Source organism: Oryctolagus cuniculus, chromosome 4 (assembly GCF_964237555.1).
Source record: "Oryctolagus cuniculus chromosome 4, mOryCun1.1, whole genome shotgun sequence".
Classification (NCBI taxonomy): domain Eukaryota; kingdom Metazoa; phylum Chordata; class Mammalia; order Lagomorpha; family Leporidae; genus Oryctolagus; species Oryctolagus cuniculus.
Genome location: NC_091435.1, coordinates 84,215,295 through 84,243,087, shown reverse-complemented (window position 1 = coordinate 84,243,087; position 27,793 = coordinate 84,215,295). Strand labels below are relative to the sequence as shown.

At 40.0% G+C, this 27,793-nt stretch overlaps 1 protein-coding gene across 10 annotated transcripts in view; it reads right to left on the bottom strand.

Annotated features, from left to right (window-relative positions):
• ACAP2 (ArfGAP with coiled-coil, ankyrin repeat and PH domains 2) overlaps positions 1-27,793 on the bottom strand; it is a 156,956-nt gene that overhangs the window by 66,969 nt on the left and 62,194 nt on the right. For all 10 annotated transcript variants that reach the window (XR_007924433.2, XR_007924434.2, XM_008266163.4 and 7 more), the window contains 4 exon segments: positions 25,149-25,268; positions 24,425-24,478; positions 8,987-9,045; positions 4,406-4,589 (listed from right to left, as the gene is read on the bottom strand). Coding sequence is in view for 8 of the 10 variants with exons in the window: in XM_008266163.4 (XP_008264385.1) it covers positions 4,406-4,589; positions 8,987-9,045; positions 24,425-24,478; positions 25,149-25,268 (417 nt within the window). In the remaining 2 variants the exon portion in view is untranslated.

The following is a 27,793-nucleotide window of genomic DNA, read 5'->3' as shown; positions in this document are numbered from 1 at the left end:
TTCTTGACTCACTACAATCCATTCTCCACATGCCAATCAGACTGACCTTTTTAAAAATATAAATAAGATCATGTAACTTCAGCTTACAGTCCTCTAACTCCCTACTGTGGCTGGCTCAAAGCCCATTCTGATGTGGCCCTTGCCTACCTCTCCAACTTGGTTTTCATTGTGTGCTCCAACCACAGACCAAGACCACTCTCCCTCCTTGATGCCCTTGTTCTGGCCATTCTGTCTACATGTCATGATGTTCTCACCAAATGAGCATGAGACTATCTCTTACCAATCAAGCCTCACGTAAGTCTCATCTCCTCATAAAGATCTAAGGTAGGAGCCAACGCTCTAGCATGGCAGGTTAAGACACCACTTGGCAATGTTGGCTTCCCACATGAGCAAAAGTTCTTGTCCAGGCTGCTCTGCTTCTGATCCAGCTCCCTGCTAATGTGCCTAGGAAAGCAGCAGCAAATGGCCCAGGTAATTGGGCCACTGACATCCATGAAGGAGACCCAGATGGAGTCCTGGGCTGCTGGCTTCAGCCTAGACCAGCGTGGGTAGTTGCAGTCATTCAGGGAGTGAACTAGCAGATGGAAGATCCATCTCTCATATATAACTCTGTCACTCTGCCTTTCAAATAAATAAATATTAAAAATAAAAAGTCCAAGGTAGTCTTTTATGTACTGTCCAGTATATCATCCCAATTTATTTTACTCCAAGCATTTATAACTACCTTAAATTTTCTTATTTATACTAAAGCCTAAGTTCCATGAGATCTGGGTGTTTGCCTTATTCTTAGCTCTAGTGCCCAAGTGGAACAATATCATTCAATAAATATTTGTTAAATTAAACCTAAATAATTTTAACTGAACTTACTGAAGGATCAGTAAATTAAAATTTTTCCCTTTTTTTCTTTTTCCACTTTAGTGCCAGAAGTCTAAACACAGAGGCCAACCAACAGTTTACAGCTACAGTTTTCTTGGGCACAAAACACTATGAAAGGCCTAGTAGCACTGGTATAAATTCAAACCCATGTATAAAAATCTCTTTTATGGGATCTCTCTCAACTCTAGAAATTCAAAACATTTTATTTGCCTTATGTAAGCTCAATGAAATAAAATGTTTATTCAAGAGAATAATTCTGGGGCCGGTGCTATGGCATAGAAGGTTAAACCTCCGCCTGCAGTGTCAGCATCCCATACAGGTGCCAGTTGAAGTACCAGCTGCTCTACTTCTGATCCAGCTCCCTGCTAATGCACCTGGGAAAGCAAGTACTTGGGCCCCTGCACCCACGTGGAGTCCCAGAAGAAGCTCCTGGCTCCTGGCTCCTGGCTTCAGCCTGGCCCAGCCCCAGCCATTGCGGCCATTTGGGGGATGAACCAGCAGATGGACGATCTCTCTATGTCTCTCTCTCTCTCTCTCCTTCTCTCTGTATCTCTGCCTTTCAAATAAATAAATCCTTGGGGAAAAAAAAAGAATCATTATGTTAATATTGCCAAAAGATTACAAAATATGCCTTTTTAATATATTTTCCCCACTGAATTTAAGCCTATTTTATAATTTTAGAGCACTGATTAAAAAAAACAAAAACAGGGGCCAGCGCTGTGGCACAGCAGGTTAAAGCCCTGGCCTGAAGCGCCGGCATCCCATATGGGTACCGATTCAAGACCCGGCTGCTCCACTGCCAATCTAGCTCTCTGCTATGGCCTGGGAAAGCAGTGGAAGATGGCTCAAGTCTTGGGCCCCTGCATCTGCATGGGAGACCCGGAAGAAGCTCCTGGCTCCTGGCTCCTGGCTTCAGATCGGCGCAGCTCCGGCCATTGCAGCCAACTGTGGAGTGAAGCATCAGATGGAAGACCTCTCTCTCTCTCTCTCTCTCTCTCTGCCTCTCTTCTCTCTGTGTAACTCTTTCAAATAAAATAAATAAATCTTAAAAAAAAAAAAAAACAACAAATAAAAAAATCCAAGGGTGAGTGCTATGGCACAGCAGGCTACGACACTGCTTAGGACACAGCCACAACCCATGTCAGAGTACCTGGGTTTGAGTTCCATCTATACTTCTCTTCCAGCAACCTGGTAATGTGCACCCTAGGAGGCCCAACCATTTGGGAGATCTGGATAGAGTTTTTGGCTTCTGGCTTTAGGCTGGCCCAGTCCTGGCTGTTCTGGGCATCTGGGAAGTGAACCAGCAAAATGAAGATCTCTCTCACTCTTTCTGGCCCTCCCCTGCACTCTCACTCCAAATTTTAAATAAATAACTATTCAGTAATAACAATAATTGTTTAAAAAAAGAAAAGAAGGGCAGGTATTGTGGTACTCAGGTTAAGCCACTGCTTGAGACACCCACATCCCATATTAGAGTGCTGAGGTTCAAGTCCAGGCTACTTGGAGTTTCCAATCCATCTTCCTGCTAATGTGCTTGGGAGGTAGGAGGTAGTAAACCACCACCCAAGTACTTCGGTTCCTGCCACACACACGTGGAAGACCCAGATGGAGATCTGGCCTACTGGCTTCAGTATGGCCTAACCCCAGTTGTATGGACATTTGGGGAGTAAACCAGCACATGGAAGATCTCGCTCTCATTCTATTCATACCCCTTCTCTGTCACTCTGCCTTTTAAATAAATAAATCTTAAAAAAAAAAAAAAGTCTAAACTTTGCTTTACAAGGCACTAGTTTCTTCTATATGTCTGTTTCAATGCCTTTTCAGTTTTGAGAACCAAAACAGTAGTTTTAAAATGTTTTAAGTAAAAGCAGAGATTATAAAGACTATTCAAATTTTAAAGAATTGTCAAAAAGATACTTTATGACTTTTTTCTATCTTGCAATAAAAAAAGCATTTAAAATCTTGAAAAAATGTAAAAAATGTTTTGAGAAGCTAAATCATGACAAACTTCATACATTTGGATACTTTTTACTTCCTATGCCCTAAAATAGTCACTTTGGCCATAAAATGATACAACAGTTTCTCATCCAAAAAAATCAAAAAACCTAACAGTTATTTGTGTTGAGACAGAGAAACCTAACTTAAAACTACAGAACTAATAGCAAAGGAAATGGATACTTTTTAACATATAAGTTTGAAAATAGTATTTTAGCTAAACCATCTCCATATAAAATTTGTAACTTAAAGCCAAAAAGCATTTGTTACCCATCTATTTTCCAAGCACTGGACTAGAAACTAGGGATACAATCTAGGAACAGGAAAGACACAAAAATAAATATTTACAATACAAGTGATGAGTGGTCTAATTGCAATGTTTATGAAAATATTATCACAACCCAAGGAAGGCAGAGACGAGAATGACCCATTCTGCCTCGAGAAGTCTGAGTAACCCAACTTGCCTGAGAATAGGGACATGAATTAGTGATGCAGCAGGTAAAAGTAATGCAAGGAAGACCAATTTTGTCAGAGTATCTTAATATCCTAGACACGAAACACTAAGATTGAGTTAGGCCTGAAGCAAAAGTGAGGAAAGAACAAATTTAAGAGGCACAGAAAAGGAATTTTCCAGACATTTTGGTGGCTAGATTTAAGAGCTTGAAAAAAGGAAAATGTCTGACATAATTCTATTTTGAACTTCTGCAAGAATAAAAGGGTGATGCCATTCAGTTAAATAAAGTCCAAAGAGAAAGAGAAGCCATTTCAGAAAAAGACAGATTTCAGCTAGGGATGTGAAAATTATATAAGTACCTCTGTATAAAACGTATTTTGTCATTTGTGTATAGGTAGCAGCTCAAGCAAGGGGCATAATGAGACTGTCAAAGAATAATAAAGAAAGAATGGAACCCTAAAAGAAAGGCTGCAAAGGTAGACCAAGGAGGGAAATCCAAGGCAGAATCTGAAAAGAAACAGAGGAGTACATAAAAGTGATTGCCAATAAAGACAAAAGTTATGCTTCAAGGAGGGTGTAGTCTACCTTACCAGTGAACAGAAGAGTCACTAATTAAAAATGAAAGTATGCATGATGTATAATAATCAGTGTGATTAATAATAATGAAGATATGTGGTAAAAGATTTATATATAAAGATGTTACCACTTACATTTATTAAAAATTGTATTTTCATTATTGCCAGTAAAAACAGGCATCATCTAAACATAATAACTGAATCTTAATTAAACCAGCATAGCAACTCCATAAAACAAAATTAGTGTAATAATTAAAAGTGCTATTTGAAACATTTTAAAATTGGGGAAATTACAATATTAAATGAAAAGAAGAAACCAGAACCAAAGCTATACAGACCTACACGTGTGTGTGTGATACACAAACAGATAACATAGACAGGTGAAAATCCATAAAAGATTATGTTTTCATATTAAAGTCAAAGAGAAAGTACTATTTATTCATTTCAGTGCATTCACTCAAAAACAACAATGTGCCTAGCAAGCACTGTTGGAAAATACATATACCTGGAGTACATAGTCAAGGGCTATATGTCGAAAACATTTTCTTGTGGCTGTCAAAATGTTTGTGGCTTCTTCAACTTCATGCTGTTTGTTTCTTTGTACTTGGGCATTTTTTGCCAATGCGTTTTCTTTCTCTTCACTGACTTTTTCAAATTGCTTCTTGGCATCTTTAAATTTTCTAAGATCTCTAAAAAACAAAAACTTAGTGAAATTTTCACAAAACTTTCTTGATCAAAAACTTCAACAAAATAACATTAAGAATTAAATTCTTTTTTTTTTTTTAATTTTTATTTTTTGACAGGCAGAGTGGACAGTGAGAGAGAGAGACAGAGAGAAAGGTCTTCCTTTGCCGTTGGTTCACCCTCCAATGGCCGCCGCAGCCGGCGCGCTGCGGCCGGCGCACCGCGCTGATCCGATGGCAGGAGCCAGGAGCCAGGTGCTTCTCCTGGTCTCCCATGGGGTGCAGGGCCCAAGCACCTGGGCCATCCTCCACTGCACTCCCTGGCCACAGCAGAGAGCTGGCCTGGAAGAGGGGCAACCGGGACAGAATCCGGCGCCCCAACCGGGACTAGAACCCGATGTGCCAGCGCCGCTAGGCGGAGGGTTAGCCTAGTGAGCCGCAGCGCCAGCCTAAGAATTAAATTCTTACATTGATTTGTTTCACCATGTCTGACATCTACTAGCTTTTCCAACTAAAAGATACACTGTTTCTCAATTACACGCTGAGTATCCCTTATGTGAAATGTTTACAACCAGAAGTGTTTCCAATCTTGGAGTTTTCAGATTTGGGAATGCTTATATAGATTATACTGGCTGAACATATCTAATGTGAAAAGTCAGGCTTTGAATTATGTTTTTTTAATTAGGGCTCCATATTTATATTTATATTTATATTTATATTTATATTTATATTTATATTTATATTTAACCCTGATACAGCTAGCTAACATTTCATTACTTAAAACTTTGTATCTTAAAGCATAAATAAATTATGAAGCTCACATTACAGAAACATAAAAGGCAAAGTTGATGTTTTTTCTGAAGGCAAATTAAAGGACATCCTCCATTTTATAATAAAAAAATTTTTTTTGGTCAGGCAGAATTAGACAGTGAGAGAGAGAGTTATAGACAGTGAGACAGAGACAGAGAGAAAGGTCTTCCTTCCGATGGTTCACTCCCCTAATGGCCGCTACAGCTGGTGCTGCACCGATCCAAAGCCAGGAGCCAAGTACTTCCTCCCGGTCTCCCATGCAGTTGCAGGCACCCAAGCACCTGGGCCATCCTCCACTGCCTTTCTGGGCCACAGCAGAGAGCTGGACTGGAAGAGGAAGAACAGGACTAGAACCCGGGGTGCCAGCGCTGCAGGCGGAAGATTAGCCAAGTGAGCCACGGCCCCAGTTTATAATCAAATGATTTTTAAACAGTGGTATACATAAGAATCACCATAATGCACTTTGATTAAAAAGTAAATCTCTGAGACCCTTTAGTAGAGATTATAATTCATTATATTCTAGCAATCTGAGGAGGTTTTTTAGGACACATATTTCTTTTACTGTTATGGGTAGTCTATATTTCACATTTTAAGAAACAAAACTTAGGGTTAATCTCATGTGTATAAAGTTAATTGAAAATAGACCTTTGTAAAAAATAAGAATGGGATGGGGCCGGCGCTGTGGCGTAGCGGGTTAACGTAGTGGCCTGAAGCGCCGGCATCCCATATGGGCGCCAATTCAAGACCCGGCTGCTCTACTTCCAATCTCTGCTATGCTCTCTGCTATTCTCTCTCTCTCTTTCTCTCTCTCTCTCTCTCTCTCTCTCTTTCCCTGCCTCTCCTCTCTCTGTGTAACTCTTTCAAATAAATAAATAAATCTTTAAAAAAAAATAAGAATGGGATTAGGAGAAGGAGGAGGAAGAAGAGTAGGAGTGTAGGTGGGAGAGAGGGTGGGGTAAGACCAATCATATGTTCCTAAATCTGTACATATGAAATGTATGAAGTTTGTATACCTTAAATAAAAGGTTTCTAAGTAATAAAAAAAAATAAGAGGGGGAGAGTTGTGATATTAAAAAAAACAATCTGGGGCCAGCGCTGTGGCTTAAGGGGTAAAGCCACCGCCTGCAGTGCCGGGATCCCATATGGGCACCGGTTTGTGTCCTGGCTTCTCCAATTCCGATCCAGCTGTCTACTATGGCCTGGGAAAGCAGTGGAAGATGGCCCAATGTTTGGACCCCTGTGACCTACATGGTAGATCTGCATGAAGCTCCTGGCTCCTGGCTTCAGCCTGATTCAACCTTGGCCATTGTGGCTCTTTGGGAAGTGAAGCACCAGATGGAAGATCTCTCTCAACCTCTCTGTCTTCCCTTCTCCCTGCCTCTATGGCTCTTTCAAATAAATCTTTAAAAAAAAAAAAAAAAAGGAAAGAAAGAAACAACACTGACTTCTTATTAGAGAGAATTAGTGGGTCAAAGAGCATGAATAAAGTAAGTCTGTAAACACACATATTCATCAATTCCTAAAGAACTGTACCAATAAAGGGTGTCTAGCAGGATCCTTTTCAACAGTCTGAAAATCTGAAACCCTGGATTCACTAATAATCTTAGGTAAATCATATAACATTCCTTTATTTTACTTTTGCTATCAGGAACTTGAAGACAAATGAATTTTTTTAAATTATACTAAAGTACACCTACGAAAGAATAACTCTTTGAAAGGAGCCATACATTTTTTTTTTTTTGTTTTTTTGTTTTTTTGTTTTTTTTTTTTGTTTTTTATTTTTTTGACAGGCAGAGTGGACAGTGAGAGAGAGAGACAGAGAGAAAGGTCTTCCTTTTGCCGTTGGTTCACCCTCCAATGGCCGCCGCGGCCGGCGCGCTGCGGCCGGCGCACCGCGCTGATCCGATGGCAGGAGCCAGGAGCCAGGTGCTTCTCCTGGTCTCCCATGGGGTGCAGGGCCCAAGCACCTGGGCCATCCTCCACTGCACTCCCTGGCCACAGCAGAGGGCTGGCCTGGAAGAGGGGCAACCGGGACAGAATCCGGCGCCCCGACCGGGACTAGAACCCGGTGTGCCGGCGCCGCTAGGCGGAGGATTAGCCTAGTGAGCCGCGGCGCCGGCCGAGCCATACATTTTTAAAGATAGATTCAATGAGGATATTCTGAGTATTAGTAGATTATAAAGTAATTTATAAAGCAGCTGCAAAACATCAGCTCCAGGACAACAAATGCTAACTTACTAAAACAGTAATTATTATGTAAATGACATACTATTTATAGCTTATAATGTTTATTATTATACATACTTATATATTATTACATAATAATAAATTTTCCCTATAACTGTATGTATTCTCAGGTAGACACTAAAAGGGAAAAACTGAAGGGGCTGTCGTTGTGGTACAATGAGTTAATTCACTGCCTGCAACACCAGCATCTCATAGGCGTGCCTATTCAAGTCCCTACAGCCAGCGCCGTGGCTCACTAGGCTAATCCTCCGCCTTGCGGCGCCGGCACACCGGGTTCTAGTCCCAGTCGGGGCGCCGGATTCTGTCCCGGTTGCCCCTCTTCCAGGCCAGCTCTCTGCTGTGGCCGGTGGAGGATGGCCCGAGTACTTGGGCCCTGCACTCCATGGGAGACCAGGATAAGTATCTGGCTCCTGCCATCAGATCAGCGCGGTGCGCCAGCCACAGCACGCCGGCTGCGGCAGCCATTGGAGGGTGAACCAACGGCAAAAGGAAGACCTTTCTGTCTCTCTCTCTCACTGTCCACTCTGCCTGTCAAAAAAAAAAAAAAAAAAGAAAAGAAAAAAGAAAAAGAAAAAGTCCCTACAGCTCCACTTCCAATCCAGTTCACTACTAACATGCCTGGGAGAATTCAGTGGAAGATGGCCGAGTACCTGAGCCCCTGACACCCATTTGGGAGACCTGGATGAAGTTCCAGACTCCTGGCTTCAGCCTGGTCCAGTCCAGCGCAAATGGAAGATCTCTCTCTCTCTCTCTCTCTTGCTCGCTCTCTCTGTAACTTTGCTTTTCAAATAAATGATTTTTTTAAAAAAAGAGAGAAAGAGAAACTAAATTACTAATGTGAAAAACTAAAAACTTTCCTAATTTGAACCATTTAGATTTATAAAATAAATAACTCCAATTTATTTCACAGATAAAATGTGATAACTGTGACACAAAAGGTTCACTTCCATGACTCATTCTCATATACCCTATTATTCTCTTTCCAAAGAAAATACCACTAGCTTCACTTAGTTTCACACATAATGCTAGTTCAACCACCTTTGGGAGTTTGCTTTGATTTTTAAAAGATATTAGATTACTTACTTACATTTTAAAAAATTTTAAAGCTGTAATGACCCTAGTTATATAGCCTAAACACATATTAAAGATGTAAATAAGTCACTGGAAGACATAAAGTCTAATTCTCTCATGGAGTAATTCAAGAAGAAACGTAATATACACCTCACAAAGCAAATAACAAATTTCCAATATTTTCGGTAATTCACAGTCCATAATTTATTTCAACAGATACCAATTCCCAGATGTGATCATCAATCTTTCTTTCGTCTTTGCTGCAATTTACTTACTCTTTAACAAAGTTCTGAAGCTGTGCCTTAATTGATCTCTGAGTTTGGTCAAACAGGATCTAAAAGAAAAAGGTAACAGTAAGGAATTAGAAAAGTAAACAAAGAAAGAATGTGCCTTCTAAAATCTGCAATAAATAAATCTGCAAAAGAACCCAAAATTGATTTTAAGCCAATTTCACTTGTCTCAAAAACTAAAACTGCTTCTATTTACACAGAAAACAAATCTGCTTTAGCAATTAAATAGAAGGCTCAAATAGTGGAGCAACCTATTTCCTTAATTCTAATTCAACCTCTGAAGATGACCTAAAAGAGTAACACAAGTTCCACAGTGTCCACTACTGGTATTTCTTACTCCAACACAGGAAATCACACCAAAGGAAAAAAAAAAAATACACTCCCTAACCGCCTGGTAGGTCAGTCATTTTGACACACTTGAGGACTTAAAACATTGTATATTTTGATTACAAGTAAACATTATACAGTACTTTGCTAAATGATTGTTAAGATTAGAGACAAGAGTACATGACAATGTCCTGCCTCACTTAAATTATGCTGCACACTAACAATGAAGTCTCCGTGTGAATTTCATCAGGTGTATCATGGGAATGCCAAATACTTTAAAAATTCACACATATTTTATTCAGAGTTTGAAAGAGTCAAATGAACAGGTAGAAAAATCAATATTAAAAAAAAAGGAAACACCATGTCCATCTATTTATTAAAAACAGTACCACAATCTCATTCTCTCTGAAAGTTTGCCATTAGCAAAATCTTCTGTTTTCTCCTAGATACATGCACAAAATCTGGACAGAGTACAAGGTTTCAAAATCTGTCAATTTACTTCAAGAAAATATTTTGATGAATTATATAAAATCCAAAGTTATGAACCTAAAGTAAGCATAAGAAAGGAAACAATAGGGGCCAAGGCTGTGGCACAGTAGGTTAACGCCCTGGCCTGCAGCACCAGCATCCCATTTGAATACCAGTTCAAGTGCAGGCTGCTCCACTTCTGATCCAGCTCACTGCTAATGCGCCTGGGAAAGCAGTAGAAGATGGCCCAAGTCCTCAGGATCCTGCACCCACATGGGAGACTTGGAATAAGTTCCTGGCTCCTAGCTCCGGATCAGCTCAGCTCCAGCCATTGAGGCCATTTGGGGAGTGAACCTGCAGATGGAAGACCTCTCTCTCTGTCTCTTACTTCTCTCTGTAACTCTCTTTCAAGCAAAATAAATCTTTAAAAAAAAAAAGAAGAAAGAAGGAAAGGGAAGGAGAGGGGAGGGGAGGGGAGGGGAGGGGAGGGGAGGGGAGAGGAGGGGGAGAGGAGGAGAGGAGAGGAAAGAGAAGAGAAGAGGAAAGAGGAGAGGAGAGGGGAGGGGAGGAGAAAGGGAAGGGTGGGGAGGAGAAGGGGTGGGGAGTGGAGGGGAAGGGTGGGGGGAGGAGAGGGGAAGGGGAGGGGAGAGGAGGGGAGGGGTGGAGAGGAGAAGGGGTGGGGAGTGGAGGGGAAGGGTGGGGAGGAGAGGGGAGGAGAATGGGAGGGGAGTGGAGGGGGACAGGGGAGGGGAGGAGAGGAGAGGGGAGGGGAAGGAGGGGAAGGGGTGGGGAGGAGAGGAGAAGGGGTGCGGGGTTGAGGGGAAGGGTGGGGAGGAGAGGAGAGGAGGAAGGGAGGGGAGGGGAGGGGAGGAGAGGAGAGGAGAAAGGGAGGGGAGGGGAGGAGGAGGGGAGGGGTGGGGAGGGGAGGGGAGGAGGAGGGGAGGGGAGGAGAAGGGGAGGGGAGGAGGTGGGGAGGGGAAGGGTTCTTTGAAAGACAAAAACCAACAAAGCTTACTCAAAAAGAAACTGATAATCTCAGCAGAACTAAAGAAACTAAAGAACTAAAAAAAAAGTTCCTCATCCCAATAGAGAATATATTCTCTGACATTAAGTTATACTAGTAACTATTTAAGAGAGAAAAGTACTGACATAGCAACAATGAATTTCAAAAATTTATTCCAAGTGAAAGTTTCACACACATATAACAATACCCCCCACACAAACACAAATACTACATGACATGATTCCATTTATATAAGTTACAGAAAAAAGCAAAACCAGTTTATGGAAGAAAATCAAATAGTTGCCTTTGACAGTGTGCGTTGGGCTATCGAGTATGAGATATGGCTGAACATTCTAGATAATTGTAATGATCAACATCTTAAAAGAGCTTTGAGTTATACAGTGTTGTGTTTCTCAAAATTCATTGGATAATGGGGCCAATATCACTGTGCAGCACTTCTAAAACCAGCATCCCATAACTGCACTGATTTCAATCTTGGCTACTCTGCTTTCAATCCAGCTCCTTGTTAAGGTGCTAAAGATGGCCCAAATACTTGAGCTCCTGCTCCCCATGTAGGAGACCAGGATGGTGTTCCTGGCTCCTGGCTTCAGTTTGGCCCAGATCTGGCCATTGCAGCCATTTTAGAAGTGAACCAGTAGGGGCTGGTGCTGTGGTGTAGCGGGTTAAAGCACTGGCCTGAGGCGCCAGCAATCCATATGGGCGCTGGTTATAGTCCTGGCTGCTCTTCTTCCAATCCAGCTCTCGCCTATGGCCTGGGAAAGTAGTGAAAGATGGTCCAAGTGCTTAGGCCCCTGCACCCACGTGGGAGACCTGGAAGGAGCTCCTGGCTCCTGCATTCAGATTGGCGCAGCTCTGGTCGTTGCAGCCATCTGGGGAAGTGAACCACCAGATGGAAGACCGATCTCTCTCTCTCTCTCCCTCTCCCTCTCCCTCTCTCTCTGCCTCTCCGTAACTCTTTCAAATAAATAAAATAAATCTTAAAAAAAAAAAAAAAAGAAGTGAACCAGTGGATGGAAGATACCTTTCTCTCTGCCCTTCAATTAAATAAATCTTGAAAAACATTCACTGTATAAGGGGCAAGAGTTTGGTGCAGTGGTTAAAACACCACTTGGGATGCCGACACCCCATATCCTAGTGTCTGATTTCAGTGCTGGCTCTTCTGTTTCTGATCCAGCTTCCAGCTAATGCATACCCTAGGAGGCAGCAGATGATGGCTCAAGCACTTTAGTCCTTACATCTAGGTGGGAGATCCAGATTCAGTCCTGTGCTTCTGGCTTTGGTCTGGTCCAGTTCTGGCTGTTGTCTGCTGAGAGGACCAGAGGATGGAGGATCTATCTTTCTTTCTCTGTCTCTCTCTCTTATAAATTAAGTGAAAATAAGTAAATAAATTTTAAGGGAAGGTGCTAAGTGCAATCGTTAAGACGCCACTTGGGATGCTGTATCCTATATTGTAGTATCTATTTCCACTTCCAATTCTGGCTTCCTGCCAGTGTGCACTCTGGGAGGCAGTAGGTGATAAAGGGTCCTTGCTACCTAATGGGAGATCCAGATTAATTGAGTGAACCAGTGGATGAAAGACCTCTCCCTCTTTCTCTCTCTGTAACTCTGACCTTCAAGTAAATAAATAAATAAATAGGTTTTTTTTAAAGAAAAGATTACTATAAATGTCAGTAAATTTTTTTTTCTTTCCTTATTAATGTTTTATAGTCTTGGCTGTACTCATAGTAAAAATGTAAACATAATTGTATCTTACAAACTAGACTTTCTACTCATAGCTATTTACACACAAAAACAAAAGTATATCTACATGGATTTGTACACACATTGTTAAAAGCATTTTTATTTGTAATAGTCAAAACTTATAAAAAACAACTCTCCTTCATGGTAGCTTTCAAATACATCCCTAAATTTTCTGATACTCCTCCCTTCAAACACAGGCCCCCAATTCTTCTCCACTGAATGTAGTTGGGCATAATGACATACTTACAGCAAATAGTAATGCATAGGAAGTGACAATGTATATAACTTCTGAGACTGGGTCATAGAAGGCATTAAAGCTGCCTCTTAGTCCTCACTCTTAGGTCACTTATTTTGGTAATAACCAGACTCTATGCAGTAAGAATACTGAAGAAGCTATGCAAAAATGTCTTTGTGGAGAAACTGAAGTCCCAGGCAACATCTTCACAGCAAGCTCCTGAAAGACTTGGAACTTCCAACTAGTCCTCCCCCAAATTTCTGGTCCAGATATTGACATAATAAATATTTGTTGTTTTATGCCAGTAGATTTTGGGATAATCTATTATACTAGAATAGCAAACTACATCCATCAACAGGTGAATGGATATACACACTGTGATATATCCATCAAATATAATATAATTTAGCAATAAAAAATAAATAAGTATTGATACACACAGTATTACTGACACTGATTACACAAAAAAAATGAACTAGACCAACAAAACTATCCAATTACATGCAATTCTAGAAAATGCAAACTAATCAATAATGATGAAAAGCAGATTAGTCATTGATTAGGAATGAGGAGGAGGGGTAAGTAGGGGAGATAGAATTACAAAATGTCACAGGAAAATTTTAAAGGCATGATTATTGTATTCATTCAACTGACCATGATGATGATTTCACGGAGTTATACATATATCAGAAGTTGTCAAATTATATACTTTATGTAGTTTATGTAAATTATTCCTGAATAAAGCTGTTAAAATCACTATATTCCAAAGCAAAAAAGAACATTTTTGTGTAGTAGTATCATTGCTTCATAACTGCAAGAACATTACTATCTATATCCTCCAAAGTATAGCATTACCAAAATTAAATTCTATTTGTATTTGAATACAGTAAGTTTCAATAATATAGCCTATACTCTGCTTTCCAAAGAAGTAAATCTTTTTTTTTTTTATGTTTAAAAATAAAACCAAAAGCTTCCACTCAGGTTACTCTTGATTCATGCCTGGCCCCAGTCACAGCATCACTATCTATGCGTTTTGAGGAAAGGATGAAAGCTGAGATGCACTTCACAGATGGCATCATCTACTCCAGGAATTTTAGTAGAATAGGCTACAAATGCATAAATGGCACTGATCCTTCCCCCAGTTCTTATCATTAAGGTGCCACTGGCTCTAAGTATAAATTCTCTAGTTTAACATTTTTGTGATCCGTTTAAATATTGTTCAAGTACCACAGCACAGTCTTCTGGTGATTTTACATGGCGTAATCACTCCTGTCCTTCCCAGAATGGATAAAAAGTTACACGGCTATGGCTTCTAACACTGAAAATTCATTGGATCTCTTTGGTAATCTCATTAGGCCTATAATAAACAGGCCTAAAATAAATCAAAAGGACTCTTCTTTAAAATCATCAGCAAAAGATCCCAATAGGTAGATGAATGTTTATTATTTGTTATTCTTTTCCTATATCCCCTGCCTGTACTAATCTGGTTTAGGTGCATATCAAAATCACAGGAAAAGCTAAGAAAGTAAAAGGCTCAAGCTTGCTGAAGGAAGATAGGATCCTCTGCATTTGTAGAATATTTGCAAGGTGATTTTGTTACACAAACATTGAGACAAACTGCTCTAACCCAAGGGTTCTCAAATTGGTTGCACAATGAAATAACCTGAGGAATTTTTAAATATCCAAATGCTGAAATAACAAGAAATACTGGTGAGACTCAGGAATCAGTATTTTAAAAACTCTCCAAAGTGTGAATGAGCATTAGCCACATCACATGGGAACTTGTTAGAAATACAGAATGTCTAGAACCATCAGAGTTGTTAGAAGTACAGAATCAGAATCTATTCTATATCGGCCAAGATCTCCAGGTGGCTTATTTGTGGGATGCAATGTACTCTTTCTCAAACTGGGCTACAGACTGGAATGATATACAGAGCTTTGAAAGAAGCTCTCAAAGATTCTGATTTTAGTCTGGGTTACAACATGGTTCATCCACCACCACTTCACTAAGAAGAACTCATCAAAAGCAGTTAAATCATTTTCACTAAAACTAGAAAAGGACTCTCTTCCAAGGCTGTCATAGCAGGTATAGGCCCTAACAGCAGGCGTAGGCCCTAGAAGTGGACAAAAATAAAACAGTCCTCTAGAGCATAGATCGGCACACTTTTTCTGTAAAAAGCTAGATAGTAATAACTATTTTAGGCTTGTGCACCACGCAGTTTGTATCACAACTACTCAATCCTGCTGTTCCAAGTGCAAAAATAGCCAGAGACAATATTGGAGCAAATGAGTGCAGCTGTGTTCCAATAAAAATTTATATGAAAAAAATAAATAAAGGCAGGGGGCTGGATTTGGCCTGCAAAGCATAGTATGCCAATCTGTGCTCCAAAATAGTTGTCAAAATTTAGAGTACATCAGAATCAGAGACTGTTGGCTCCCAGCCTTCAGAATTCTGGTTATATAGATCTGGAATGGGTTCTGAGAATCTGCATTTTAACCAAGTTCCTCTGGGTTCCAGGACAAATCTTTTTTTTTTTTTTTTTTAAGATTTATTTATTTATTTAAAGGCAGAGCTACAGAGAGGTTGAGGCAGAGAGAGAGAGAGAAAGGTGTCCTCCATCCGCTGGTTCACTCCTCAAATGGCCACAGTGGCCAGAACTGGGCTGAACCTAAGCCAGGAGCCTGGAGCTTCCTCCAGGTCTCCCATGTAGGTGCAGGGTACTAAGGACTTGTGCCATCTTCTACTGCTTTCCCAGGCCATAGCAGAGCAGCCGGATCGGAAGCAGAGCAGCCGGGTCTCGAACCTGTGCCATATGGGATGCTGGCACCACAAGCAGCAGCTTTACCTGCTAAGCCACAGCACCAGCTCCCAGGACAAGTCTTAAGGAATCATTCACCTCAAACTTCAGTAAAGGTTTTCAAATTTTACTGCATGTCAGAATTTCCTACAAAGATATTAAAAAGTCTAGTACTAGAAATGGGGCCCAATGTAGTGATGTTAAGTTTCCCAACACTCGGGCCATAGCACACATGCAGATGTTGAAAGGTGTAGTAAACTACCTATAAGCCATGAATAAAAATAGTATAAATGGCCATCAACAACTCCTCCCATGCCTCTATGTGCAGCATGCCATTTTCCCATCAAGAGGTACAGTTTAATTCCTTTACCTTGAATCTGGGATGGCCCATGGTCTTGTTTTGATCCACAGAATACATAAGGAGTGATGCAATGTGACTTTTAGACTTAGGCTTTAAGAGACTATACACCTATTAATTTCAAACCCTTGAAACTCATCGACCAGATTAAAAAGTCTGAGTTCTTTGCTGGGGTGAGAGATCAAATGTTGAGAAAAAAAAAAAAAAAAGAAAAAAAAGAAAATGAGACATTCCAAAAGTTGAAAAAGCCCAACCAGCTCTACCTACTGCAGCCACCCTGCAGACATGCTGGCTTCTCTAGCCACAGACAAGTTACCCAGCCAACATCAACTGGAGCAGGGTAAGCAGGCTCCCTAAATCCCAACCCATATAAATGACAGTGGTGGGTTTTAAATACTACATTTTGAGGTGGTCGTTAAGCAAAGTAACATAAGATTTTTGAAAGCTGAACATACAAGATATTGATGCTACACTTCATCTCAGCCAAAAGGCTGAGAAGTGTTAAGATACTGATGCTTATATATGGTGCTTTTAAAAGTAGTAAACTATTTTGACAATTTAGAAACTTATAACTGATAAAATTATATTAACACTATATATTTCAACAAATTTGTATGATTTTGTTAATTTTTTTAAGGATTTATTTATTTATATTTGAAAGGCAGAGTAAGAGAAAGACAGAGAGAGAGAGAGAGAGCTAGAGCTAGAGTGAGAGAGACAGAGACAGCTAGACCTATCCAAAGCCAGGAGCCAGGAACTTGTTCTAGGTCTCCCACATGGGTGCAAGGGCCCAAGCACTTGAGCCATCCCCCACTGCTTTCCCAGGCCACTAGCAGGGAGCAAGATCAAAAATGGAGAAACCAGGACTCAAACCAGCACCCATATGGGATGCTAGCAGCGGCTTTACTCACTATGCCACAGCACCAGCCCCTGTTAATTTTCTGACAGTAGTAATTATTATTTTGGCAAAATTATATAACTCTTTCCCCTACATTCCCATTAAATCATACAAAACTACTTAAATTATTTTAATCACAATTTGTTACTATTTATTCTTATTTTTTCCACATTTTTCCTGTTAACAATGAAAATGGAAAAGGTTGTTTCCTTACCATTAGGTATCCCGTTAGAACATAATTGATTTTGTTATTTTGTTAGCTGTTATTTCTTGGTATTTATTATTGGCTTTTGGTGTTAAATGACCAAAGACTAACTCTTGATGAAACTTCATCATTTTTTAAAATTACTTTAAAAATTATTTCTGAAAATGAAATTAAATGCACATTAAATAAAACACTTTAAATGGACTGTAGGCTGCTAGGATTAAAAAGATTTTTGAAAATTTGATTTTCTGATCACAGAGTAATAATGAGGTAATATATAATCTTTCATTATAATTTATTTTAAAATATTTTTAGAACACATATAATTATCACACATACACATAATTTTACATACTGGCAGTATAGTCAACAATGACTACAAGGTACAAAGTTATACTAAAAATTTACTTGGAGAGAGTTATTAGGTGCAACAGTTAAGATGCTACTTAGGATGCCCTCATCCATATTAGAGTGCCTGGGTTCAAGCCTCAGTTCCACTTTCTATTCCATTTACCTACTAACTGGCACCCAAAAAGGCAGCAGGTGATGGCTCAACAACTTGGGTCCCTGCCACTCATGTGGGAGACCTGCACTGAGTTCCAGACTCCTGGCTTTGGTCTGGCTCAGACCTGGCCGCAAGCATCTGGGGAGTAAACCAATGAAAGATTCTTCTTCCTCTCTCCCTCTCTTACTCACTTCCTTTCAAATAAATACAAATAATTTTTATAAAATAATTTATCTAAAAAACTGAAAATACAGCAAAATCATTTAGTTTCATCCATTACCAGCTTTTTACAAAGAAATTATATGAGACTATCAATCTCTGCTATTGCATCCAAAAATATTCCAGCTTCCAGAGAAGAATTTTACCAAAGTTTATGAGTTAAAAGTAAAATTCAAAAAGCTTAGGAGGGGGAAGTAGCATTTAGCACCATAGTTAACATGCCTCTTGGGATGCTCATATCCCATACTGGAGTACCTAGGTTTGAATCTCAGTTCTACTTCCAATTACAACTGCCTACTAATGGACACTCTCGGAGGCAGCCAGTGATAGCTCATGGACTTGGGGCCCTGCCACTCATGTGGGAAAGCCAGACTGAATTTCCTCACCCCTGGCCTCAACCTGGTCTGGCTCTGGCTACTGTAGGGCACTCAGGAAGTTAACCAGCAGATACAAGTTCTCTCTCTCTCTCTTTCTTGCTCTCTGCCTTTCAAATAAATTTTCAAAATAAGTGAAATTTTAGGGAAAAAAAAAGCTTAGGAGGTAAGGAGGCATTTGAAAGATTATTTAAGATGTTTGTTAGGATATCTGCATCCAACGTCAGAATGCTTGGGTTAAATTCCTGGCTCTGGCTCCTGATTCCAGGTTCCTGCTAAGACAAAGAGATCCAAGGAGGCAGCAGTGATGGCTTAAGCAATTGGGTTCCTGCTATCTGTCCCCAATGACACAACTCCAGAGTCTGAAGGCATCTGGAGAACAAACCAGCAGATAGGAGCACTCTGTGTGTATGTCTGTCTCTTTCTCTGCCCATCAAATAATTTTTTTTTAATGCTTCAGAGGAATAATTCTCAACTTGCAAATTTGCTTAATACTAGCTATTGACTTTAAAAGATGACTTAAATGGTATTCTGCCATCTGATTAAGTTACTTCATTTCTGAATATCAAAACTTTTATAGTAGTACAAACTGATCCACCAAAACCCAAGTGTTAAGAGCTCTGCTACAGATTGTAAAGCAGATCTCATTATTTATTGCCTTTTAGAAAGCAGTCTTTGTCCTGGAATGCTATGTAAGTACAATTTCATTGTAGAGAATGCTATTAAAATAAAGCATTTTATATAGCTACATTTAACATTTTTTTAAAGATTTAATTTTTACTTGAGAGGCAAAACTACAGGGGGAGGGGGTCTTCCATCCTTTGATTCACCCCCTAAATGGCCGCAAGGGCTGCAGTTGGGCCGATCCAAAGCCAGGAGCCAGGAGCTTCCTCCAGGTCATCTTCCTTGAGCCATCTTCTGCTGCTCTCCCAGGCAATTAGCAGGGAGCTAGATTGAAAGTGGAGCAGCCAGAACTCATATGGGCACCCATATGGGATGTCAACACCACAGGCAGGGGCCTAACCCACTATACCATAGTGCTGGTCCCATTTTTAACATTTTAACAAATGGCTCTGAGATTCTATTTAAATTTTATAATAATGCTTGCTCCATATGGGAGACCTGGATGGAGTTCCTGGCTCCCGGTTTAGGCCTAGCCCAACTGTGGCCATTGTGGCCATTTGGGAAGTGAACCACTGGATGAAAGATGTTTTTCTCAGAGTCTGTCTCTTTTTCTCTGTTGTCACTCTGTATTTCAAATAAATAAATTTTTAAAAATTGAATTAAAAGATTATTTTGATACAAAATACATCTGAAATTAATGCATAGTTTTTTTACAATATGTATCAATATATATTTTCCATGAACTTTTTTAAGATTTATTTTATTTATCTGAAAGGCAGAGTTACAGAGTGGGGTTGGAGGGAGGGAGGGATAGAAATATTCCATCTCTGGCTCACTCCCCAAATGGCTGCAACGGCCAGGGATGTGTCAGGCCAAAGTCAAGAGCCAAAGCTTCATCCAAGTTTCCCAAATGGGTGAAGGGACCCAAGTACTTGTACCATCTCCTGCCACTTCCCAGGAATCAAACCTGAGCCCATATGAATGCCAGCGTTGCAGGCAGTGGTTTAATCCATTATGCCACAACACTAGTCCATCCATGAATGTTCTGAAGTCTCTTTTTAAGTATCAATGTATGTTCCTGACAATGTAGGGTCAAGAGATACAAAAGTGATCACAGAGTTGTTATGAGAGGTCCAAGAGGTAATGACCTTTTAAATAAAGTAAAGGTGCAAGAATACTGTGAGGAAACCAACCATATGCAGATGTGGAGGAAGAACATTCCACAGCAAGCAGACAGCAAGCGCAAAGGCCCTAAGATGAGCATACTTTGGTATGTGCAAAGACTAACAAAGAACCCAAGTGGCTACAGCCAGGCAGATTAAAATGAGATCAAGGAATCATAAACAGATCAACTGGAACTTGGCAGGCCATGGGTAAGTATTCTGGGTGTGACATCATTCTGGCTGATGTCTTCAAAACTCATTGTACAAAAGGCAAGAACAGAAGCAGACATGAACTGGGAGGCCATTATAGAAGCTTAAATAAGAGACTGTAGTTTAAACTTAGAGGTAGTAAAGAAACAACTGATAGATAGGTGGGTTTGGAGTATACTTTGCTAACATGTTAGAAATTGAATGTATGGAAAAAGTCACAGAAAAAAGGTTTTAAGGGTAAAATGTTAAGCTATACAACCATTTTCCACCAAAAACAATTCCAAAATTAAAGACTTTATGGTTGATGTGCTAGTTGTTTTCCTGTTGGCTATCATCTGCACACTCACTCTTCCTTAGTCTCCTTGTCCATACTGCTGGGGGCCACAAGTCTGCATGGGATACTTTCCAGACCCCAACTGAGAGATCAGGTTCCACAAGTAGAAGCCAAAGTCAGATTAAAAGGTAGGAGAGAAGGACCAGTGCTGTGGCACACCAGTTAATCTGACACCTGCAAGGCCAGCATACCACATTGGAGTTCCAGTTCAAGTCCTAGATACTCTGCTTCCAGTCGAGCTCAGCTGCCTGCTAATGTGCCTAGGAAAGCAGCAAAAGATGGCCTAAGTACGTGCACCCCTGCCACCCACATGGGAGACCAGTATGGAGTTCCTGGCTCCTGGCTTCAGACAGGCCCAGTAGGGCCATTTTGGCGATGTGAGGCTTGAATCAGCAGATTGAAAATCTCTCTTACTGTTTCTCCCTCTCTCCTTCTCTATCATTCTACTTTTCAAATAAATAAAATAAATCTTAAAAGGGGGGGAGGGGCAGCGCTGTGGCACAGCGGGTAAAGCTGCTGCCTGCAGTGCTGGCATCCCATATGGGTGCCAGTTCGAGCCCTGGCTGCTCCACTTCCAATTCGGCTCTCTGCTGTGGCCTGGGAAAGCAGTAGAAGATGGCTCAAGTCCTTGTGCCCAGAAGAGCTCCTGGATCCTGGCTTCAGATTGGCGCAGCTCCAGCTATTGTGGCCAATTGGGTAGTGAACCAGTGGATGGAAGACCTCTCTCTCTCTGCCTCTCTTTCTCTGTGTGTGTGTAACTCAAGACTTTCAAATAAATGAATAAATCTTTAAAAAAAAAAAAAAAAAAAAGAGGCAAGAGAAAAGAAGAACCCACTCCTTGAGCACTCCAAGAGCTGCTCCAAAATTCAGCAGCATTGGTGGCCACTTTAGCAGCGTCAATGGGTCTGTGAAGTCCTTGGCTCATGTCACAGCAACAACCAGGCAAGCTCCTGGCTTTCCACCTAGGTAACAAAGGCACTACCCCCAACTACCTAGAGGTTCTGGGTAACACTACATTCTCTTCTGTCCCTCCAGCCCTCAGTGCAATAGCTATTTCCCATGCTACCCATGACTTCTGGGTAGCATGATCACCTCAGCTTTTTTATTCCTCCAGCTCTTCCAGCACTTTGCAACCACCCCCTATATTAAAAGTTTTCTGTCAGAAGTATTCTAAGTGGTTTCTGTTCCCCTGAATGGATGCCAACTGACACAGTTAAGAAAGGATTATCACTCTCCAGAGTTTTTGTTCCTCACAACACATTTAGAAATAGGTGTGACTGATTTTATCATCCCCTTTTTATAGAAGAATAAACTGAAAAATTAAAGTTATCAAGTAAACTGAACAAAATTATACAGGGAGTAACAATGGGGCTAAAACTCAGTTGAAATTGTCTATATTCTCTACTCTTTTTACATTAATAAAGTCAAGAAACACTGACTGCTTTCAATTTTAGAAAGGAAGAAAACAAACATTAGTGGAAAATACATAGATTTCAGGAAAGTGGGTGCACATTAAGAGCACCAGCATTAAAAATACCAATCTCTATCTCTATTAAGGCAAAAATACACTTACATCATGTTTGAAAAATAAACCCAATTTTAAATATTTAATTTACTCTCAGAGACTGACCTGTAAAATATTTCAAAAATTTCTTAACAAGAAATCTTTCAGGGCCAGTGCTGTGGCATAGCAGGTAAAGCCGCAGCTTGCAGTGCCGACAGTCCATATGGGCACTGGTTCAAGTCTTGGCTGCTCCACTTCCAGTCCAGTTCCCTGTTAATGTGCCTGGGAAAGCAGCAGAAGATGGCCCAAGTCCCTAGGCCCCTGCACCCACATGGAAGACCCAGAAGAAGCTCCCCGGCTCCTGGTTTTGGATCAGCCCAGCCCCAGCCGTTGCGGCCATTTGGGGAGTGAACCAGTGGATGGAAGATCTCTCCCTCTCTCTCTCTGCCTCTGCCTCTCTGTAACTCTGCCTTTCAAATAAATAATAAAGAAATCTTTAAAAAAAATCTTTCAACACAAAAAACAATTTATTTACCAAAAGTTTATCTTAACCATAACTTTTCATATATAAAACTATAATAGAGTAAGATATTCTTAATTATTTTATTATTTGTTTTCTTATTTGAAAGGCAAACCTAGAGACAGAGACAGATGTTTCATCTGCTGGCTCACTCCCTATGTGCACACAATAGCCAAAGTTGAGCTAGGCTAAAACTAGGAAGCCAGAACTTAATCTAGTTCTCCTAAATGAGTGGCAAGGGACTCAAGTAAGTGAGCCATCATCTGGTGCCTCCCAGGCTGTGCAAATGCAGGAAACTAGAATAAGAAGAACCAGGACTAAATCTAGACCCTCCAAACGGAATGGGCATACTAAACAGCTTCTTAACTGCTGTACCAAACACCTGCCCCAAGTAAGATATTCTTACGTAAAGCAACAGTATAAGATTTACTGGTTGAAATAAAATATGACAGACAGGGACTCTTTCACCGGGTAATATATTATGGATAAAACATTTAATGCACTACACTCATTTAAGAGTTGTTGCATACCCAAAAAACTTAACAGCCATATTATATTTTTAAAAAACTTAAATCCAAAATGTCATTAGACTTGAAGTGAAATCAAATATACCTAACACTGGCATCTAAATTCAGTAAAAGGCAAAACGAAACAAAAAAGCACAAAGTAGTCAAACTGTGTAAAATGTTAGAGTGAAAGCCATTAAAACTTAGAAAAAACCCAGGTGAAAATTTTCATGACCATGGATTTGGCAATAGATTCTCTTAGATGTGACACCAAAAGCACAGGCAAAACAAAAAATAAACTGGACTTCAGATATCATCAAAATTAAACTTTAAAACCTACAAAAATGGCAAAAATATTTACATAAAATATATTGATAAGGATTTATCACCCAGAACAAAGAACTCTACAACTCAATAACAAATAAATAAATAAATAATGGGTAAACATAAGTGACTATTATATGTTAATTTAAAAACAAAGCATAAAAAAGTAGATTTTACAAATTAGTGCACACACTGGGCTAGAACAGGGTTTAGGAGTCTGACTAATGTTTTGGTGAAGCAGAGAACCTTGGTCAATAAGAATATTTTGTTGGTATGTTCTGGTGCAGTAATTTCATTCTCCTAAAACATCTGGTATGAAACATGTGGTAGACAGTATGGAAATGCTGACCATGTCGCTGCAGACCATCTGATATGCAGGCTGTTCCCCTCTGCTGTTGTGTTCTGGCAAATAACCTAACCTCTCTTGTGCCTCAGTTTCCTCATTCACAAGTGGGAATAATAACTAAACCTATTCCATAGAAGAGTTCTAAGGTTAACATGCAAATGAAGTGCTTAGAAGTGGGCCTGAATAACAGGCATGCAATAAACATCAGTTATTGTCTAACAACAATAAAAGACAAAGGACTTGAAAAGGCAGAGTTGAGAGAGAGAGAGAGAGAGCAGTCAGGATTGGAATCAGCACTCAAGGTGCTCAAATGGAATACTGGCTTTGTGGGCAGCAGTTTAATCAGCTGTGCCACAACACTGGCCCCCCATTAGCAGTCTTTCATTGGCAGCTGATTAAAGAGCAGATATTTGTATGTTTCTTAAAAAAAAAAAAAAGAGCTAATTTAAAATGAAAACTTTTACTTCTGTAAATAAATTTTTTAAAACTTACAAAGACACAATGTAAAGCAAAGATGAGTTTAACAAATGTATACTTCATTGATGTTATGTTCAACATATTAGAATGGAACATAAAACATGTTTTCTTCTCTCTCTTCTTCTCTGTGTACATTTCATATCCACCCAACAAAGAGGTTGATGGTCAAAGCCACTGAATTCAATTTTGATCATTTCATAAAATACTCAAGAAAAGAAAAAAATATTAACATGGTCATAGTAACACCTACTTACTGACACTTACTGTGTGAAAATTTATCATTTCTTGAAGACTGTCAGAAAACTTGGTCAAACTTGTCTGTGGAAAAAAAAAAAAGAAAGAAAACCAAATCATTTATGAGCCACTAAAATAGGTCACAAAAATGTTACTTCAGCATTTCTAACAGAAAGATCAAGTTACATCGTACACTGTAACATTTACTTCCAAGGACAATCTCATTATCTCATGGGCATGCTCTATAGAAAGTTCAAGTGTTCACGTGGTAACATATAGAACCTTAGAAAGTCAAAGAATTAGGACAACCCTATCAATGGTAAGAAGTAACTTCAAAAAATTCACAGAAAATATCTATTAGGAAAAAAACAGACATGGATTTCAAATTTTTGTACTAAAATAAACATCTTTTATTCCATTTTTCTATAAACTCAAAAGTACCCTCTTATTATGCTAACAAATAGAACCTGTACAGCAACCCACCTGTAGTTAAGCACCAGTCTTAGGTTACTGCAGTCCGCCTGCCTATGTAAGCAGCTATATAGTAAACTGGTTGAGACAATATGAAACTGGATTAAAGAAAATGATGCTAAATATGTACAATGTGAATCAACAGGATTACAGAAGATATCACCAAGGGCTGATGGCTTTTCTACTTTTAAGTATCATTATAACAATTAATAATTCATGTGCAGATATATACTTCATGTCTTGTTACACTCATCATTTAAACCATAATTTTAATGGTACTAACTTCAACTACAGCATCATTACTAGAATACTGGGCCAGGTCTCGGATCCCGTTCATGAACTGTTTATTTGCAAGACAAAAGGCTTTTCCGGTATCAATCATGGCAATACAGAGCTTCACAAGCTGAAAAAGAAAAATAAATTATATCAGAAAAAAATTTTACAGATTATTTGGTTGAACAAGTATTGGTAGTAACCATATAAGTTTAACCTAGTTAAGATAAACTATATTTCATCAATAAACCCAAAATAAACCAATCAAAAATTACTTTTTTCCTTCAGCTTATAAGGTAAATTCATTAGAGTCATACCAAAAAGTTGGACTATTTAGGACTTGGAGGTTGTCTGATAACAAAAAACTCATTTAACCAAGGCAAACTCAATCACATAAATTAACTCTATGAAAACTTATCAAGCATCTCCTAGAAGAAAGAAAATAGCAAGCAAGCATAAGAAAAACTTTTTTCTGTAAACTGGCATGTTGGAGGAAAGGTGCGAACATTGATTTGGTGAGTTAGTCATGTTGATCATTTCATTATCAGTCTATCAAAGCTGATGTCTGAATGGATTATTCAAGTACTTATTCCAGAAAATAGTTATCCAATGTCTACTGGTCTGTTCTAGGCATTGCGTTAAGCATTAGAACTAGGCATTTCTCTTTCTTCCATCTTTCTCCCTCCCTTTCTTTTTTCCCCTTCTCTCTCTCTCCCTCTCTTTTTGTATCTCTCTACTCCACCCCCTTCTTTTCTTTCACTCAGACAGAATATTTGCCTTAAAAAGAAATCTTGGGTGAGTGTCAAATATTAAAAACCAGCGGCCAGCGCCGCAGCTCACTAGTGCCTGTGGTGCCGGCACTCCAGGTTCTAGTTCCAGTTGGGACGCTGGATTCTATCCCGGTTGCCCCTCTTCCAGTCCAGCTCTCTGCTGTGGCCCGGAAAGGCAGTGGAGGATGGTCCAAGTGCTTGGGCCCTGCACCTGCATGGAAGACCAGGAGGAAGCACCTGGCTCCTGGCTTCGGATCAGTGCAGCGCGTAGGCCGTGGCGGCCATTTGGGGGATGAACCAATAGAAGGAATACCTTTCTCTCTCTGTCTCTCTCTCTCTCACTGTCTAATTCTTCCTGTCAAAAAAAAAAAAAAAAAAAAAAAAAAAAACCAGCAAAAGTACTGAGGCAAGTGGGAAATGATTAATACCAAGAAGAAGATAAAAAGCCAAGAAAAGAAGCTAGAGCCTTGATGCAGTGATTTAAGACTCTGCCTGTGACATTGGCATCCCATATGAGCAGCTGGTTCGAGTCCTGGCTGCTCTACTTCTAATCCAGCTCCCTGCTAACATGCTTGGGAAAGCAGTGAAAGATGACCCAAGTGGGAGACCCAGCTGCAGACTGCTGGCTTCCTCAAGGTTATTCAGGGAGTGAATCAACAGATAGAAGATCTCTCCATCTCTCTGAGTAACTCTGTCTTTCAAGTAAATAAATCTTTAAAGAGAGAGAGAGAGAGAGAGCGCCACAGAAATCTTTAGAAACTCCAGATTTCAAGAGTATAATTTTTTTTATTTGACAGGTTAGAGTTATAGACTTAGAGAGTCATAAGGGATGCCAGAGTCGTAGACGGAGGATTAACCAAGTGAGCCACAGCGTTGGCCCCACAAGAGTATAATTTTAAAATGGTGGTCCCAATAGCATAGAGGAATGGAAATTTATTTTTTTTTAAATATTTTATTTATTTATTTGAAGGTAGAGCTACAGAAACTGAGAGGGGTTGGTTCACTCCCCAAATGGCCAACACGGCCAGAGCTGCACCAAGCCGAAGCCAGGAGCCAAGTGCTTCTTCCCGGTCTTCCACGTGGGTGCAGAGGCCCAAGTACTTGGGCCATCTTCTACTGCTTTCCCAGGCCATAGCAGAGAGCTGGACAGGAAGAGGAGCAGCCAGGACTAGAACCGGCACCCATATGGGATGCCAGCACTACAGGCGGAGGATTAACCTACTGCGCCACGGCGCCGGCCCCAAGGAACAGAAATTTAAAACATAACTTCTGCTTCCAAGGAGCTCTATTCTGAACAGTAGGTAAGCAGATAACCTCCACAGAGCAAACACACAAGACAAAGCCACACATGAGTGAAAAAGGACACATGTAATCAGGACTTTTGACATCAAGGAAGGATTCCTGGAAAACAGGAATAACATAAAAACAGGAATAGCCTAACATTGCTACACTTCTAAGACCTTTAGATATCGACTAATGTGCATACAAAAGAGGAGATGTAATATGCAGCATTTCCTAAAGATACTTAACCACGGATTCTTTTTAGAGGAAGCATTTTCATAGAGCCATTGTTCCACAAAACCCCTATGAGAAATGCTGGCAGAAATAAATATTTTATTATTTACTAACTAAGGTATCTTACCGGATAAAATTAATTCGAATGTTCATATGGAGTAACCAACATGCAAAAGAGCAAAAATATTTTCAGAAAGAGTACTGAGGGGACAGGCCTTTGGCCTAGAGCTCCAGTGGGCAAATTTTTTTCTGGCATATGGATATTTATAACATCATTCATGAGCCATACCAAATTATCAACTTAAAAATTAGCCTGCTACAGATTTTTTAATATCAAGTCCCATCTGTGGTTGCCTTGGCAGGGCCAAAC